Consider the following 13,802-nt stretch of genomic DNA (forward strand, 5'->3'; position numbering starts at 1 on the left):
TTAGCATATGTAAATATTCAATACTAGAGACAAGCATAAGAAGGAAGATAAGAAAAAAAATGAGTTGAGCCATTTTAATTAAGAGAGGTAATGTTTTTGTTAAGGAAGAGAAAAATAAAAAATAATATAATATAATAATTTGTCTTTTTAGAAAAAGAAATTGTTGATAATAATTCTTATACAAATAAGAACATTATGCACAAAAGAAAATTTTATGATAGCACAAAATTCGTTATCTCTCTCATTAAAAGCAAAATTATATTGAAAAAAAAGAAAATATATTATTTTATATCTTAAAATTATTTTTTTTACTTTGTAGAATGACTATGAGAAACATTCTCAATCAAATTAAACACACACACACACACACAATGAAATATCTACAGTAATATATATTTTAAATTAATATGAAAAAATAAATAATACTATAATATTAATTATTATTAACGTACACAGAGCGAAAATATAATTCTATTAATATTATATTGTATTTATTCGATATCTAACATATATTTGTAACAATTTCAATTTTCATGAAAATGTTACAATAGATTACTTATTAGAGCTATACTTTCTGTATTTTTCTATAATTTTTATATCTTTTCTTTCGGATATAAAATTTAAATTATATATTATGATCTCTCTCTTTTACATATAGAAAGTACAGCTGAAAGAAGTGATGAAGATAAAAAGGTTCTGTGATGTACAAAGTAAGGACATAGATGTTCCAATTAAAGTGTAAATACAATTAGAAGTGCGCGCGTAAATACATGTAATAATTTATATATTTCGCTAAGAACAATGTAAATTATACAAGAAGATTATGTTTTTCGTTCGTTTCTGAATGGCTCAGAAAATTTGAAGAGAAAGACGAATTTTGTTCTTTGGCTTCAACTGAGCCATCAGCGGACTGCAAACACATTTCTTCGTCTGTTCACTATAACTCTGTCAAATCGGGGTCACAGCCGGTCATTATCATTCCTATCGACCCCGGAACATCGTTCCATTGAAGGGAACTACGTTTCCAATGAGCGTCCGCTACGACGCGCCCTACAATCCCTCGCGAGGGCAACGATCCCATTCACCCAGTCACAACGCGCTTATGTGCGCCATATTGAACTGTTGTTCCTCGTGACCGTTCCCTACAGAAGTCAACTGTCCTTCATAATCTCCAAGATCACTGTCTCTCTCGACAGACGCGCGCGATAAAATCGATAGGATCGTCATTCGGGAGAGATTATCCGTGGAGTCGGAAGCTGTGCTCTCACAGGTGGTTGATTAGACTGTCGGACTATTATCTCGGGGTGCTCTGACAGATAGTAAACAAGCGAGTGACGTGTCGCGTATTGTATCTTCCAAGGAAAAATTACGATATTGTAAGTTATAGAAGATATCCCAAGTTCGAGTATATTGAATTCAGCATATTTGTAAATTGTTTTTCCTCTTCTGTGTTCAGTGATCGAGAGTGCGAGTGTATAATATGTCCTTCGCCGTTATGGTTGAGCGACGTGCAATTGCAGTGCGTTAATTAACGACGCCTTCCCATATTGTAATAGCGAAATCCACGACGCGAACGGGCGCTGTCCATTGTTGCTTCGGGAGCGTTCCTAACCTCAATACGAGAGACGCGCTACAAATATGGGTAAGTCTATTGTGGTAATTTCTTAAATACTTCGTGCGATTCTTTTGTTCTTCTTGTTATTCATTGCGTGATATCCATGAATTAATGCTGAATCGTTGTTAACGAGCAAATGGTTGTTAAAAATTATATGATTGACTGCGTGCTCCCATGTTCATAGAATCGTAAACATTGATGAAAAATAAACAATGTTTTAGTTCATTGATAAATTTTCTGTATATAGAGTCGAAAAGTAACAAGAGATTAGTCAAAGCTAATGTTAATAGTCCGTAAAAAGACAGGAAGTATTAAAATTGCTCAACCGAGAGTAATTGCTTAATTGGTGCAATCATCCTTTGTTAAGTTGATTTAACTCTTTATTGTTCCTAATTTAATTATCAGTTTCAATATAATGTAAGAATTATAATTTGTTTAATCGCGCTTGTAAAAATTCGTTTAGATTTTTCTTTTCGTATGTTATTTGACAAAAAATTTTCTGTCAAAACGATAGAATAATCGATATCGATAATAATAAATGTCACGCTCTAATTATTTTTGCTGAAGACGCTAGTACGACACGTTTACGTTGTCGAGTTTGTGAATGAACTGAAATCGCGTATACACTGGCGCCGTACGGTTGACGTTATCTGTCAAGCCTATAGATATAGATAAGTGATTAGTCATCATCATCATTTGCCGATTTAGTCAGTCAAAACGCCCATATCTTACCATTCTTTATTCTTTATTTGTACTTTTATTATTCAATTGTTCTGTATAATTTGTGTAATTGTACTAAAATGGTAAGACTACGTGAGTTACGTGCCAAGGAAAGTTTACCTTTGCATAATCAATTTGCAAGTAATATCAGTATAGACAGATTTTCTGAACATAGCCTCCATGGTCTTGATATGGAGGAACGAACATGTAGTAAGTGTTTCTGTAAATACTATTAAAATATGGAAATAAATAATATAAGTGTAAAATTTTGTATCATAACAAATACAGCCACAGATGAATTGCTATGATTCATATATAACTATTTTCACTTATTTACTAATGAATAATTTATTGCAATAATGTTTGTTATTCATATGCTTATATTAACATAAGTTACATAATTTATTTAGTTACATGTATTGTGCACTTATACAGTATTGTAGTTTTACTATAATTGAAATAACATGTAACATGTTGTACTTGATTCTTTTTTAGGGAACATATGCAATGATTGTATGGCCAGAGTACCGTACGCGACTCTCATAGCAACCATAATGTGTTGTTTGGGAGTTGGAATCTTTTGCGGTACCATGTACAGAGGTGCTACATTATGTGCTCTCATGATGGATCAGGTAAGTCATGTATTTGTTTATTGCACTATTCTTCCAGAACATATTCAAAAGTTTTCATGAATCTAATGCTACAAAATGAATTAAGGTGTTCCATTTACATCTTGGGTGGCTGGAAGCAATGCAACTGGTGTTTGCTTCAATTGGAGCTTGTATGGCAGCTTTGGGATTTATGATTTTGTGCGTTGGGTGTCTTGCAACTGGTGCTACGAGACACAAAGTTTATCGTGCATGGAGATCCAGAGTAGGTGGGCGTATCTCTTGTGCTGTCGTAAGTATTTAAAGCAAAATTCTTAATTATATGCCAGTAATATAATTTTAATTATATGCCTGGAAGTTATTCTAATAATATATTGTGATATATTTTTATTTTCCAGTTTATGACTATCATTTATATTCTGCAATTAGCTTGGCTTCTGATATTTGCATTCTTGATTATTACTACGCTGATATTTACCATATTCTGGGGTCTATGCAGCAATCCGCGTGTCCAGAATCTTGAAGAGTGCATCGATTTTACTCAATTTAGTAAGTTTTTACACATGCTAGAACTAGAAAATCTCTCTTAAACATAAAATGTGTTTCTTTTCCATTTCAAAGCTGTAAAGTATAGCTACTTTTTTATTTTATTTCTGATCTCATACTCAAAACTGATAAAAATCTAAAAATTCGATAACAATCACGATTTTATATAAATTCTATTTTCAGGCTTTCTGTTTCCGAATAACACTCGAGTGCAGGACATGCAAATATGCGGAGCGCAAGAAGTCAAGTTGTTTTGCAAGGATTTCGTAGAAAAAGCCGAGGTGATGTTCATCCTGGCGACAGTGGCGACCATGCTAGTGATCTTGAGCTTGATACACTATCTCATGTGCCTGTCTGCCAATTATGCGCACATACGTGATCACGAGAAGTTCCAGGAACTGCAGGAGCTGCAATACTTACAAGATGCAGCTGATCCAGATTCACCTCAGCCGGGAATGGGCACCCTAGGCTCTCATCGCGGCAAAGACAGGTTCTAGGATACAGCCCGCGAGATCTATGCCATGAACCCTTTGTAAGGAGCCTCTTGTTCCTCTCCGTCGTCTTCCGGGACACACGGGGAATCCTTACGCCCGATTGGAAATCTCTCTTCCAGATGGTACTTCTTTTCTCTATATACCTAAATTCGGTATTCCTCTCGTCGGTCTATTGTACCGCGGTAGTTTACTCGATCATGGAGGATCTTGCGGGAGCACTCTATGCCGTCCATTTTGACTGTCGTCGTATAAGAATTACTTCATCTTACTCAAAGCTGAAGAGAAATGTTTGTTAGATTTGTCGTACGTAAGATTTTCGTCTTGAAGGATAAATCAGGTCGATTGTTCACGCAATTTTTCCTGAGAGAGTGAAAGTTTTACGTATACGACAATATTTCGTTAATTCGTATACAATATGTAATATTAGGGAAAACTATAGGTACTTTGAGTCCGACAATGTGCGAAATTATAACGCACAGATTTTTGTGTGTGTATAGCCACTTTATCTCATTTCGGTTTACGCACAAACGCGCTATGTGTGCATATATGCTCAGTTTCAAAACTATTTGAACACTTCGTTTCTAATATAGTACAGAATGCAATAGTCGAACCAATGAGAATTTCTGAGAATTGATAAAAAATAAGTTTTCTCATTGGACAATTGGCTGCGTTACAAATTACATCGAAAAATAGTGTTCAAACCGTATTAAAACCAAGTGTATTGTAGAATTATGCAAGTATTTGTAACTTCTAATTGCTGCCGGTCTAATCTATCGGTGTTAAGGCTATAACCATCTTCGCGGACTGAATCGACTATTTATGACGTCTTCGGTATTGACATTTTTTTACGAGATTTTTCTCTTTTTATATACATACGTTTACACAGTAGGCAAGTGAACCATATATTTTACATTCCAGATATTTAAAGCATGCTGGGAAAATAAAGAATTAGTTGAATAATAATAAAGAAGACAATCATTTCTTAAGATATTCTAATCAAGAATTAACATTACAAGTATTGTGTGTCGCAATTGTGTTTTTGAATTTGATCATTAATTGAACTATTTTGTGAAGCATTTTCCCACCATGCTTTCTAAGATATATTTACGTCGTTTGTGCAATTAATAAGATAAAGCTCATTTTTTGCGGTTGGAAATTTGGCTATTTTCTCTGGGAGTTAAATGTTACAAAATAAGTGTTGTAATGTTGTGCATATGGAAGAATATCTATATTCGTAGATTCTCTATTCTCCAACATATATAATATCGACTTGTTGTGAACAGAGCAATATATATTTTTCCGAAATATAAAAAAGATTCTACTGTCGAATGCCAGAAAGAAAGATGAATTCTTCTATGCACGTTATTGTGCCAAACTAAAAAGAGAGAGCATAAGGGAAGAGTTAAAAGAATATAAAAAAAAATGTTTGGCTCTAAGCGAAAATCTATCACTTTTATCACATATACATTATAACACTGAAATATGATTGAAAATATCATTATATTCAATCATACGAATTTAATTCGTGACATATTATCACTTGCTCAAATCATTTGACAATGCATGTCGACCTACCTGAAATGTCGTAATTCTAATTTAAAACAAATCACAATTTCATCTATGATTATTCTATGATTTTATTGTACACACATACATACATTCGCATACACACCTGATGAGTACATATCAAATGACAAATTTAGTGATTTTGGACTCACTTGATATAGTAGTAACCATAAAAGATTATATATTCATAGAGGAGATTAAAAAACGGTACACACGCGACTCTTGCGAGAAAAAAAGAACCGATTTATTGTTATAGACAGGAAAGCTACGCGTCGCATTTTCATTTGGAAATATAACTACGATGTATATTCTATTAATTACGAATAAAAAAATATTTCCCGCTTAAGGTATGTTCTTGCACGTATTTCAAAAATCTCCGTAGCTTTCGTGTGGTTTTCACTGTGTGTAATATACATTATTTGTTGTAGTATTTATCGATAGACAAAGTATGTACAGAGTAATTGTTAATTACATATTTTGTACATGTTCGTGGACGTGTTCAGTCCTCGTCGAACTGGAGATCTAACTCCAAGTCGAGAGCACTGACTTCTTGGAGGGTGTTGATAAATGTGTATCGCGAAAAAATCATGTATAATCTCCGGAACCAGACATATTGAGACTTATGTGTACTCATAGCCTTCTGTAATGAAATAAGAACGTGTATAATTAGCGATTTTTCTTCAACAAAGTAGAACGCTATGGCTTACTTTGATTGTACGCCTTTGTTCGCGTGTCACCAGGTACCAGTATGGAGCTGAGAGTAAACTAATGGGCAAGTCCAGGAGTTGAATGTACTTTCTGATTATATTAACGGACTCTAACACATATAATTTACAATCTGAAACGTAATAACAATTTGTTAGATTAAGCAGATACATTTTGCATAATAATGTAATGATTTACTACTGACAAGGAGGTACTTTCTTCTCTATGCACAATGCAGCAATCGCAAAGTACAAGGAGATATGATTTTTATGTCGGCTCACTCCATACTTGTCGAATGTTACGACAGCATTGATCTTGTAAATCTCTATATATTGCAAAATACTCTCTGCTACCTCATCTGTTGGCCATTGTACTGCCTGGTCATCTGGTAACTCGCTACTCCTGTACATTTGTTCATTCAACTATGACTGAAGAGTTAGATACCGATATCTTATCATAGTTTTATTGCATATTTAATACCAAATATTGCCCAATCTCTGATTTTAATTAGTTTGCCATAAGAAGTATATTTAATACATATACAAGCTAAAATTAGGCAAATACATTTAGTGTTAAATATGCAATGAAAATACAACCCTATATCTTGTTGACACATGCAAATAATGCAAATGTGGATGCTTGCAAGTGATATTTTGTTGAACACACTCACATAATAATCGTTATATTAGCCTCTGGGATGCCTAAGACCTTTGCACAGGCCCACAGCTCATCTATCCTCCTTTTATCTCCACCTGCAAGCACACTGGTAAACATCAATAGACACAGCATTTGAGTGATATTTAATCTGTCAATATTCCTGTTAATATTCTGTATCTGACGTTTATGATTCTGGATACAAGTTTAGAATAGGTCATCGGTGATGTACCCATTGATAAACACAGCAGGTAGATCTCGGTGACCTTGGAGCGCGTTAGCCAGTAGACCAGAGGTCCGAAGAACATCACCTCGTCGTCAGGGTGTGCAGTGACCAGAAGGAGTTTGCCGGGTGGACCCGGTAGCTGCCAAGCGGCATGGCCTACCCTCTTGAGAAGAGCATAAAGGAAGATACAGACACAAAGGTACGCTAGCAGGGCGATCAGCAGCTGCCACGAGATTTCCCTGATGTAGTACCACCACCAGCAGACCACTTCGTTGATCTGCAGGCTCAGGTAGTGTCTCACGTAGTCTAGGTCGACAACCATCATCCTGAACAACGGCCACGTGCCCGACGACTACGTTGCTTATATCACTCACAACAAACGAAACTCTATCACGATCCTGCCATATCTGGTCGATCGCATCGCGAGTTTTTACCCGCGAGCGAGAACGCGCGTCCCAGCCATCGCGAAACGACCGACAGTGAGGTTATGTCACCTATCAAACGGATGATCAGAGCGGCCGCCATTCTAAACATTTTGAATAGTAATACGAAGAACGAAGAGGAACTAAGGCAGATTCTTGAAAAAAGAAAAAGAAATAATGGAAACAAGACGATCTAAAAGGTATATAATATGTAGAATTATAAGTGGCGGCTATACGAATTGACGTTTATTAATTTCCGCACGATAATTGTAGTTCGAGGCTACCAATTTGTGTTTTAATAGTGGTCTACGATTGATAGTACGAATTGTAGGTTATATATTATAGCTTAATATATTGTTGAATTGTATTTTGCAAGTTGTTTAAGGACTCTCGCATTTTTCATAAATTACTACAAGTGACTCTATAGATCATTATAATTTTATTATAATCTATATAAGTAATTTTACAACGTTGCAATGAGCGTAATATTGAGAGAAACAACTTGCATATAAGTTGATATAAAAATACAAAATATATTGTGAGGTTGATTGTAATATGTTTTATAACTGAAACATATCATTAAATAATCTCATTGCACTGCATAATATAATAAAATAATAATAAATATAATAAAATATTTTTGTAATTGTCTTGCTAATCTTAACGAACTATTCAAAGAATAGAACTATTCGAAAATCGACATATATATATATAGTTCGGTAGATATCGTATTGCGAATTTACCGCCTCACGAAATTCCCTAGACTCCGTTGGATCTATATTTTTACTTCATTTATTCTGCAAGACAATATTCAGTTTTTCAAAAGCGGTACGTAAATTGTTATTTTAAGAAATTTTTAAATATTTATAAGAAATAGAGAGAAGAAAGATATTTTTCGTAATTGAATATATCGCGGCTACGTCATTGTGTCAAAAATTGATTTGACATTGAGTGTTCTGAAGAGTCATTGCGGCAAATTACTGTAGGTTATGTCATCGTACGAAAGATAGTTGAAAAACTGAGAATTTTGTAATGAAGAATCAAGAAGAGGAAGTGGACCTATATCGGGACACATATGTCAGATATTTAGGTAACTATAAGTAATATATTGTGTGCTGTTATTGAAATTTTCTGTCATGTTTCTATCGTACATTTTTTAGTCGTATATGAGCGCGGAACACACATTAAAAATATATTTAATTTTTAAGATATTACATAACAATAATATCATATACTATATGGAAATTACATCATGTATCAATACTTAGTAATATTTTTTAAACTGACCAAGTACTTGTGTTTCTTTAGGTAATCAATATTTATGTATCATTATTTAGTAATATTTTTTAAACTGACCAAGTACTTTTGTGTTCCTTTAGGTTATGCAAATGAAGTTGGGGAAGCGTTTAGAAGCTTGGTACCAAAATCTGTTGTATGGTTCAGTTATGTAGTATCAAGTGGATATGTACTTGCAGATACTATTCACAAGGGTACAAATGTCTACAAGGTACGTCATAATTAAATTAATGGTAAATATTGAGACCATTGATAATTGTCTGTTACAGGTTGATACCAGTCCACAAAAGATTAAAAATGTTCTGTTGTCTACATCGGACACTTTGATATGGCAGGCTTTTGCATCAGTGATAGTGCCTGGTTTTACCATAAATCGAATTTGTGCAGCGGTTCAGTTTGCACAGAGAAGAAGTACAACTATGGTATTAAGGAAACCTTGGATCCCAACGATTGTTGGCTTGGTGTCCATACCTTTTATAATACATCCCATAGACCATGCTGTGGAAAGGACTATGGATGTTACATATAGAAAGTGTACAGGATACCATCCAAAAGCGCCACTGTGTGGAATAAAACACGAATAATGAAGCATAGTTCATTAGGATAGGATATATAGTGTGTCATTAACCTGAGAGAGGTCATATTCAAATCTAAGTAAAATATGTTCAGATACATGAAAGAATGTACCTCACCTTTGACATAAAATAATTGAAAGGCCTTATTATAATACACAATATATAATAATACAAAACAATATTATATTTTCTAATCGAATTCTATTTTATGGAAGGACAGATGAGAAATAATTACATTTGTCTGAAAGCCTTATCAAATCTGTCGATCTTTTTATACAACTCTGAATAATATAAAAAATACAAGATAACAGTATATAAAATAAACCGCCTATTTAAAGAAAAAGCTTTACCAATATTAAAATGCACCAATTAATAACATAAAGTTGGTCTGAACCTTTGTGACCTCTCCTGGTTTAGACACAGTAAAAAGTATTACTGCCTATATATTTTAAGATAGTATAATAGGCTACTGAATTAGAATACATTGTTAATTACAAAAATGTTAAATATTTTTGTTATAATGTACATTTTGTATGTACATTACAATTTTAAGCGCTGTCTCGAGCGTACTGGAGTTTGGTGCCACTATTGTTACACTTGTTGAATAAAATTATTGGTTTTACATTCCATATATGTCCTATTGTCGCCTGACTGTGTAATCATCTTCCAGTCGATGTGTTACATCACCATGACACATCGACTACTACATTTTACACTTGCACGATTTCTGTCATTCATTCAGTCTACTCAATTTAGTTGTTATATATATTTAAATTATTTCTCTTATTCTCTGACGCATTTGCGGTCAGATAGGAAACAATAGTTTATATCTCGCGATTTCTTTGACGAAATACACTAGTAAGAAGTAAATTAGTAAAATTAATTTATTCGTGATGTATGTTAGAGGAATTTAGACTGCTCCCGTGAAATAGAAATCGTTTCGCAAGTAGTCAGACGCGGCGAAAGGTTCTACGGCGGTGCTTGGCGGTTAATAATAACTGCGATGTGAGTAACATGCGTTTCATGAAAATGTATCGTGCAAAAAATGATATCACGTTGGCGGCGATATAATTATACGCAAGTAGCGCCGCGATTACGTGATATTATCTCTTTCTCTACCACAATTTCCCCTGCTATCGCGGCAACATCTAAAATCCGCGCTCGTGATAAATGCGATTATAATCGCTATACATTTTTAAGAACGTGCAGAGCAGGTTCCGCATTAAGACATCAATGAGACCGACTAGACGTTTCCTCACAGCGGAATTTTCTATCAAAGATAACGTCATGTATTTTCCGCAAAAATGAAGGATTAAACGCGGCTGATATGTAACGGTTTTGTAAGATTGAATTCTTGATTTCTGCGAGATCAGAGATTAATTTTAGAAGTTCCAAATTTTCTTTGTATTCTCTTGTATTCGTGATATCTTACAACAACGTTTCAAAGTCATTTTTAAGGTTCTCTCTCATATATAAGTATATAAATAATTTCTCATGAAGTATATAAATAATTTTGTAAAAATAAGATGACATTTGTTTTAACGTGTTTTAACACGGTCATTCTGCAATTCCAATTGCAAAATTAAATTTTATTTTTAATACTGCTTCTTTTTCAACGAGGATGAGTCGACGTTTCTTTCTCGTAAGAAGGAATAGGAGAGAATTAAAAAAAAAATCTCTGAATCAGTTTCCGATTTCGAAGATTGGAAATGTGCAAACCGCCAGTAAATCCTTCGTTATCCTTGTACAGTGCACCGACGACGCGTAATTCCTGAATCAGCCAGCGCATTTATCGTCCTTGCCGCGCCGGCCGCGGAACAAAGGAACGATATTGCGGAAGAACGAACAGCCTGTCATACTTGTGACATATTTTTTTTTCTTTTGGTTGCAGGTACGTACACAATCGCCACGTCAGTCAACGGGAAGAAAAAGTGATCGTATTTCTTCGTTCATGGAAACATCGCCATGGCCTCTCTTTTCTCCGACAAAATAACTCGTCGGAAGCTGCTGGAAGATTCTGCGCGCAATTTGTCGACGCGATGAGGAAGGACACCGGAGATTTCTTCTGCAAGGACGACGCTGCGCCTTTCCATAAATACACGTTTAGGATGACGTAAGTGCTACGCTTTCTTCACCTCCGTTGATCAAATGCGTCTTTGAAAATTCGGAACGAATAAACTTTTCTCGATATTTCTCGCTTGTAAAGCATATTTTTAAATCATTAGAAGCAAAGTGTAGGATAATAAATATTTCATAAATGTAAACTATCGCGAGAAATCGAACGTATGCATTTTTTAAATATTTAGTATTGAGACGTCGAAGCAATCATTTCTCGATTTTTGAATTTCGTCTCATGCGGCGTCTCATGTAACACGCATCAAAACGTTGTTTATTGTCATATTTTTATTGCATAATTACGCGATATACTTTTTATAAAACATGATATAGTGTCAATTTTATCATATACACGTGAACACTATTTTATTTATATTTTTAATTTCACAAAAATTAATTTTTCTCGTTTTTCCATTTTTCACTGTATTATTTTGATTCTGTATGCGAATGCGCTTTTCCGAATTTTCAGGCGCGCAGGCAGAGCATCTCCAGCGTAACGTTAACATTGCGATTCTTATCGCGTCGAGGTGTCAAACTTGGAGCGCACGTGCGGTCGAGTGCAACTCGCTCGCCTCTTAACGACACGTCGCGCGTTCGATAATTAATAATTAACCCTGCCTCCCTGCGCTCTCTGCGCAACCTCCTCCCCTGATGCTCGCGCGGAATTACACGGTGCGCGCGTAAAGAATTTCAATGGCTATCGGCGATAATATAGTGTACCGGCCGGCTCTCGTAATCGTATAATTCTAACTATGCGATTACGGAGCCGCTCGGCCGTAAATGAGGCAGCTCTAGCCGTAAAGTTTTAACCGCGCTAATAACAGCCCTTACTATAAATACCCGCGCGCGACTAACCATAATACCCCCGGGCGCGCAATTGCAATGAAGTCGTTCATTCGCCGTTCTCGCGGGCGCCGATACCGCTCTCGCGCGGCGGTCGGAGACCGTAAATATCGTCGAATAGACAGAAGCCCGTGATAATCCCCGCAATAAATAGTCAGTTATGGCCGCGTCTTAGAGACGGCCACCTTTCCGAGCGGTCGAAAACGCGCTCCCTGCTTCCGTCGTGCTCTCTTTCTCCTCTTCCCCTTTTCTCCGCCTTCCTCCCGATTACAACGATTGCTCGCCCGTTAGACGTTATTAATCCTCAACCCGTTCCGACGGCGTTCGCTTTTTGCCATAATAGACGAATTGCATTAGAATCGCCGCACCTTACGTACGTACGTACGGTAGTCGTATAAGGTATCGAGGTGAAAATAGGATCGGGTGGATGATTCGGATTCGTAACAAAAACAAGTCACGTCTTATTTCTCTTTGATACTGATTGTTCGTCCGGTAATTAAGGCTGATGCCGTTTATTGCCGGAATATTAGATAAATCAGTCGTATGGATGTTACGGCGCGATTATACGCTAATTGCATAGAAATGGCGAATGAATTGGGTCGGTTGATGATTTGGATTTTCAATTAAAGTCTTATTCCGACTGGCTCTCGTTCCACTTAGTTCAACTCGCTTCACTAAGTATCCCAAGATCCAGGAAGTAGTTACGTTACGTCCAATCAGTATACCTTCTTTGGGCGGTGAGTTTTTAATTATGACTCAATCTCTCCGAGTGCAACCACCCGCTGGTACTATAATCGTGGAATTCATTGACATTAAAAAAAAGCGGATATTAAGTTCTGAATTCTGCCCAGATTTCATACAGAGCGCGACACGCTCCACATTAAAGTGTGTATGTGTGGTGTGTGTGTGTGTGTGTGCGCGCGCGCGTTGCACGCGAAAGCTTTTCGATTAATATTAAATACCATTTGCCACGGAATTAAAAGCGATTCATGTAATATCAATTTATAGGGAAACTGTACAATGATAATAAATCATGTAATTGTGGAAAAATTTCGTTATCAGGACGAACTCGTTTTCGCCCTTGACCTACGACGCCGGCAGCTTCCGGCCGGCAAGAAACGAGGATGCGACAACCGGGTCGATGTTTGTCCCACCGTTACGAATTGGCACCTCCAAACGGCGGGCGATTTTTCACGGGAGCCCGTAATAATCTTGAATTAGCTTTTCGGTAGTCCATCGCCCTCGACCCTCGTAATAAGCTTAACCGAGCGCAACAATATAATTTATAGAAGCCACTTCTTTACGGCTAATTATGGCGAATTACGGTCGTACGAAAGAGAGAAAGAGAGAGAGAGGGAGAGAGAGGGGAGAGGGGGAGGGGAGAGAGAGAGAGAGAGAGAGAGAGAGAGAGAGAGAG

General features: G+C 36.1%; 4 protein-coding genes across 7 annotated transcripts in view; 3 read left to right on the forward strand and 1 right to left on the reverse strand.

Moving 5' to 3' along the window:
• The first annotated feature begins 1,065 nt into the window (after positions 1-1,065).
• Positions 1,066-5,895, forward strand: LOC116843651 (neuronal membrane glycoprotein M6-a). 2 transcript variants are annotated; one of them, XM_032814232.1, is made up of 6 exons: positions 1,066-1,376; positions 1,457-1,642; positions 2,831-2,967; positions 3,053-3,235; positions 3,342-3,492; positions 3,673-5,895. In XM_032814232.1, the coding sequence occupies exons 2-6, from the start codon at positions 1,639-1,641 to the stop codon at positions 3,984-3,986; spliced, it is 789 nt and encodes a 262-aa protein (XP_032670123.1). In that variant the 5' UTR covers positions 1,066-1,376; positions 1,457-1,638; the 3' UTR covers positions 3,987-5,895. The 2 variants fall into 2 exon arrangements, with proteins under 2 accessions (XP_032670123.1, XP_032670122.1); XM_032814231.1 differs by lacking the exons at positions 1,066-1,376; positions 1,457-1,642 and adding an exon at positions 2,062-2,545.
• LOC116843652 (N-acetylglucosaminyl-phosphatidylinositol de-N-acetylase) lies at positions 5,772-7,614 on the reverse strand. Its single transcript, XM_032814233.1, has 5 exons — positions 7,141-7,614; positions 6,925-7,006; positions 6,460-6,656; positions 6,257-6,387; positions 5,772-6,189 (listed from the first exon to the last, which is right to left on the reverse strand). Exons 1-5 carry the CDS (start codon positions 7,457-7,459, stop codon positions 6,049-6,051), a joined length of 870 nt encoding a protein of 289 aa, XP_032670124.1. The 5' UTR covers positions 7,460-7,614; the 3' UTR covers positions 5,772-6,048.
• Positions 7,615-7,625: 11 nt separating this feature from the next.
• LOC116843653 (mitochondrial fission process protein 1) lies at positions 7,626-10,056 on the forward strand. 3 transcript variants are annotated; one of them, XM_032814236.1, is made up of 4 exons: positions 7,626-7,756; positions 8,543-8,646; positions 8,936-9,063; positions 9,122-10,056. In XM_032814236.1, the coding sequence occupies exons 2-4, from the start codon at positions 8,589-8,591 to the stop codon at positions 9,434-9,436; spliced, it is 501 nt and encodes a 166-aa protein (XP_032670127.1). In that variant the 5' UTR covers positions 7,626-7,756; positions 8,543-8,588; the 3' UTR covers positions 9,437-10,056. The 3 variants fall into 3 exon arrangements, with proteins under 3 accessions (XP_032670127.1, XP_032670126.1, XP_032670125.1); XM_032814235.1 differs by lacking the exon at positions 7,626-7,756 and adding an exon at positions 8,274-8,384; XM_032814234.1 differs by lacking the exon at positions 7,626-7,756 and having other exon boundaries at positions 8,312-8,646.
• A 1,364-nt stretch (positions 10,057-11,420) lies between these two features.
• LOC116843650 (LIM/homeobox protein Lhx5) overlaps positions 11,421-13,802 on the forward strand; it is a 70,453-nt gene continuing 68,071 nt past the window's right edge. The window contains exon 1 of the mRNA XM_032814228.1: positions 11,421-11,540. The gene's annotated coding sequence lies outside the window, so the exon portion shown is untranslated. The remainder of the gene's footprint in view (positions 11,541-13,802) is intronic.

Source organism: Odontomachus brunneus, unplaced genomic scaffold (assembly GCF_010583005.1).
Source record: "Odontomachus brunneus isolate Ranch 3 - 2012 unplaced genomic scaffold, Obru_v1 Obru_scaffold_034, whole genome shotgun sequence".
Taxonomy (NCBI): domain Eukaryota; kingdom Metazoa; phylum Arthropoda; class Insecta; order Hymenoptera; family Formicidae; genus Odontomachus; species Odontomachus brunneus.

Bases quoted from the DNA above. Each gene is read 5' to 3' on its own strand.
- LOC116843651 (XM_032814231.1), top strand. From the start codon at position 2,416: ATGGTAAGACTACGTGAGTTACGTGCCAAGGAAAGTTTACCTTTGCAT. The intron at 2,546-2,830 runs GTAAGTGTTTCT...ATTCTTTTTTAG, and splicing joins TATGGAGGAACGAACATGTA to GGAACATATGCAATGATTGT. The intron at 3,493-3,672 runs GTAAGTTTTTAC...TTCTATTTTCAG, and splicing joins CATCGATTTTACTCAATTTA to GCTTTCTGTTTCCGAATAAC.
- LOC116843652 (XM_032814233.1), bottom strand. From the start codon at position 7,459: ATGATGGTTGTCGACCTAGACTACGTGAGACACTACCTGAGCCTGCAG. The intron at 7,007-7,140 runs GTACATCACCGA...GTGTGCTTGCAG, and splicing joins CCTGCTGTGTTTATCAATGG to GTGGAGATAAAAGGAGGATA. The intron at 6,388-6,459 runs GTCAGTAGTAAA...ATTACGTTTCAG, and splicing joins AGAGAAGAAAGTACCTCCTT to ATTGTAAATTATATGTGTTA.
- LOC116843653 (XM_032814236.1), top strand. From the start codon at position 8,589: ATGAAGAATCAAGAAGAGGAAGTGGACCTATATCGGGACACATATGTC. The intron at 8,647-8,935 runs GTAACTATAAGT...GTGTTCCTTTAG, and splicing joins CACATATGTCAGATATTTAG to GTTATGCAAATGAAGTTGGG. The intron at 9,064-9,121 runs GTACGTCATAAT...TGTCTGTTACAG, and splicing joins AGGGTACAAATGTCTACAAG to GTTGATACCAGTCCACAAAA.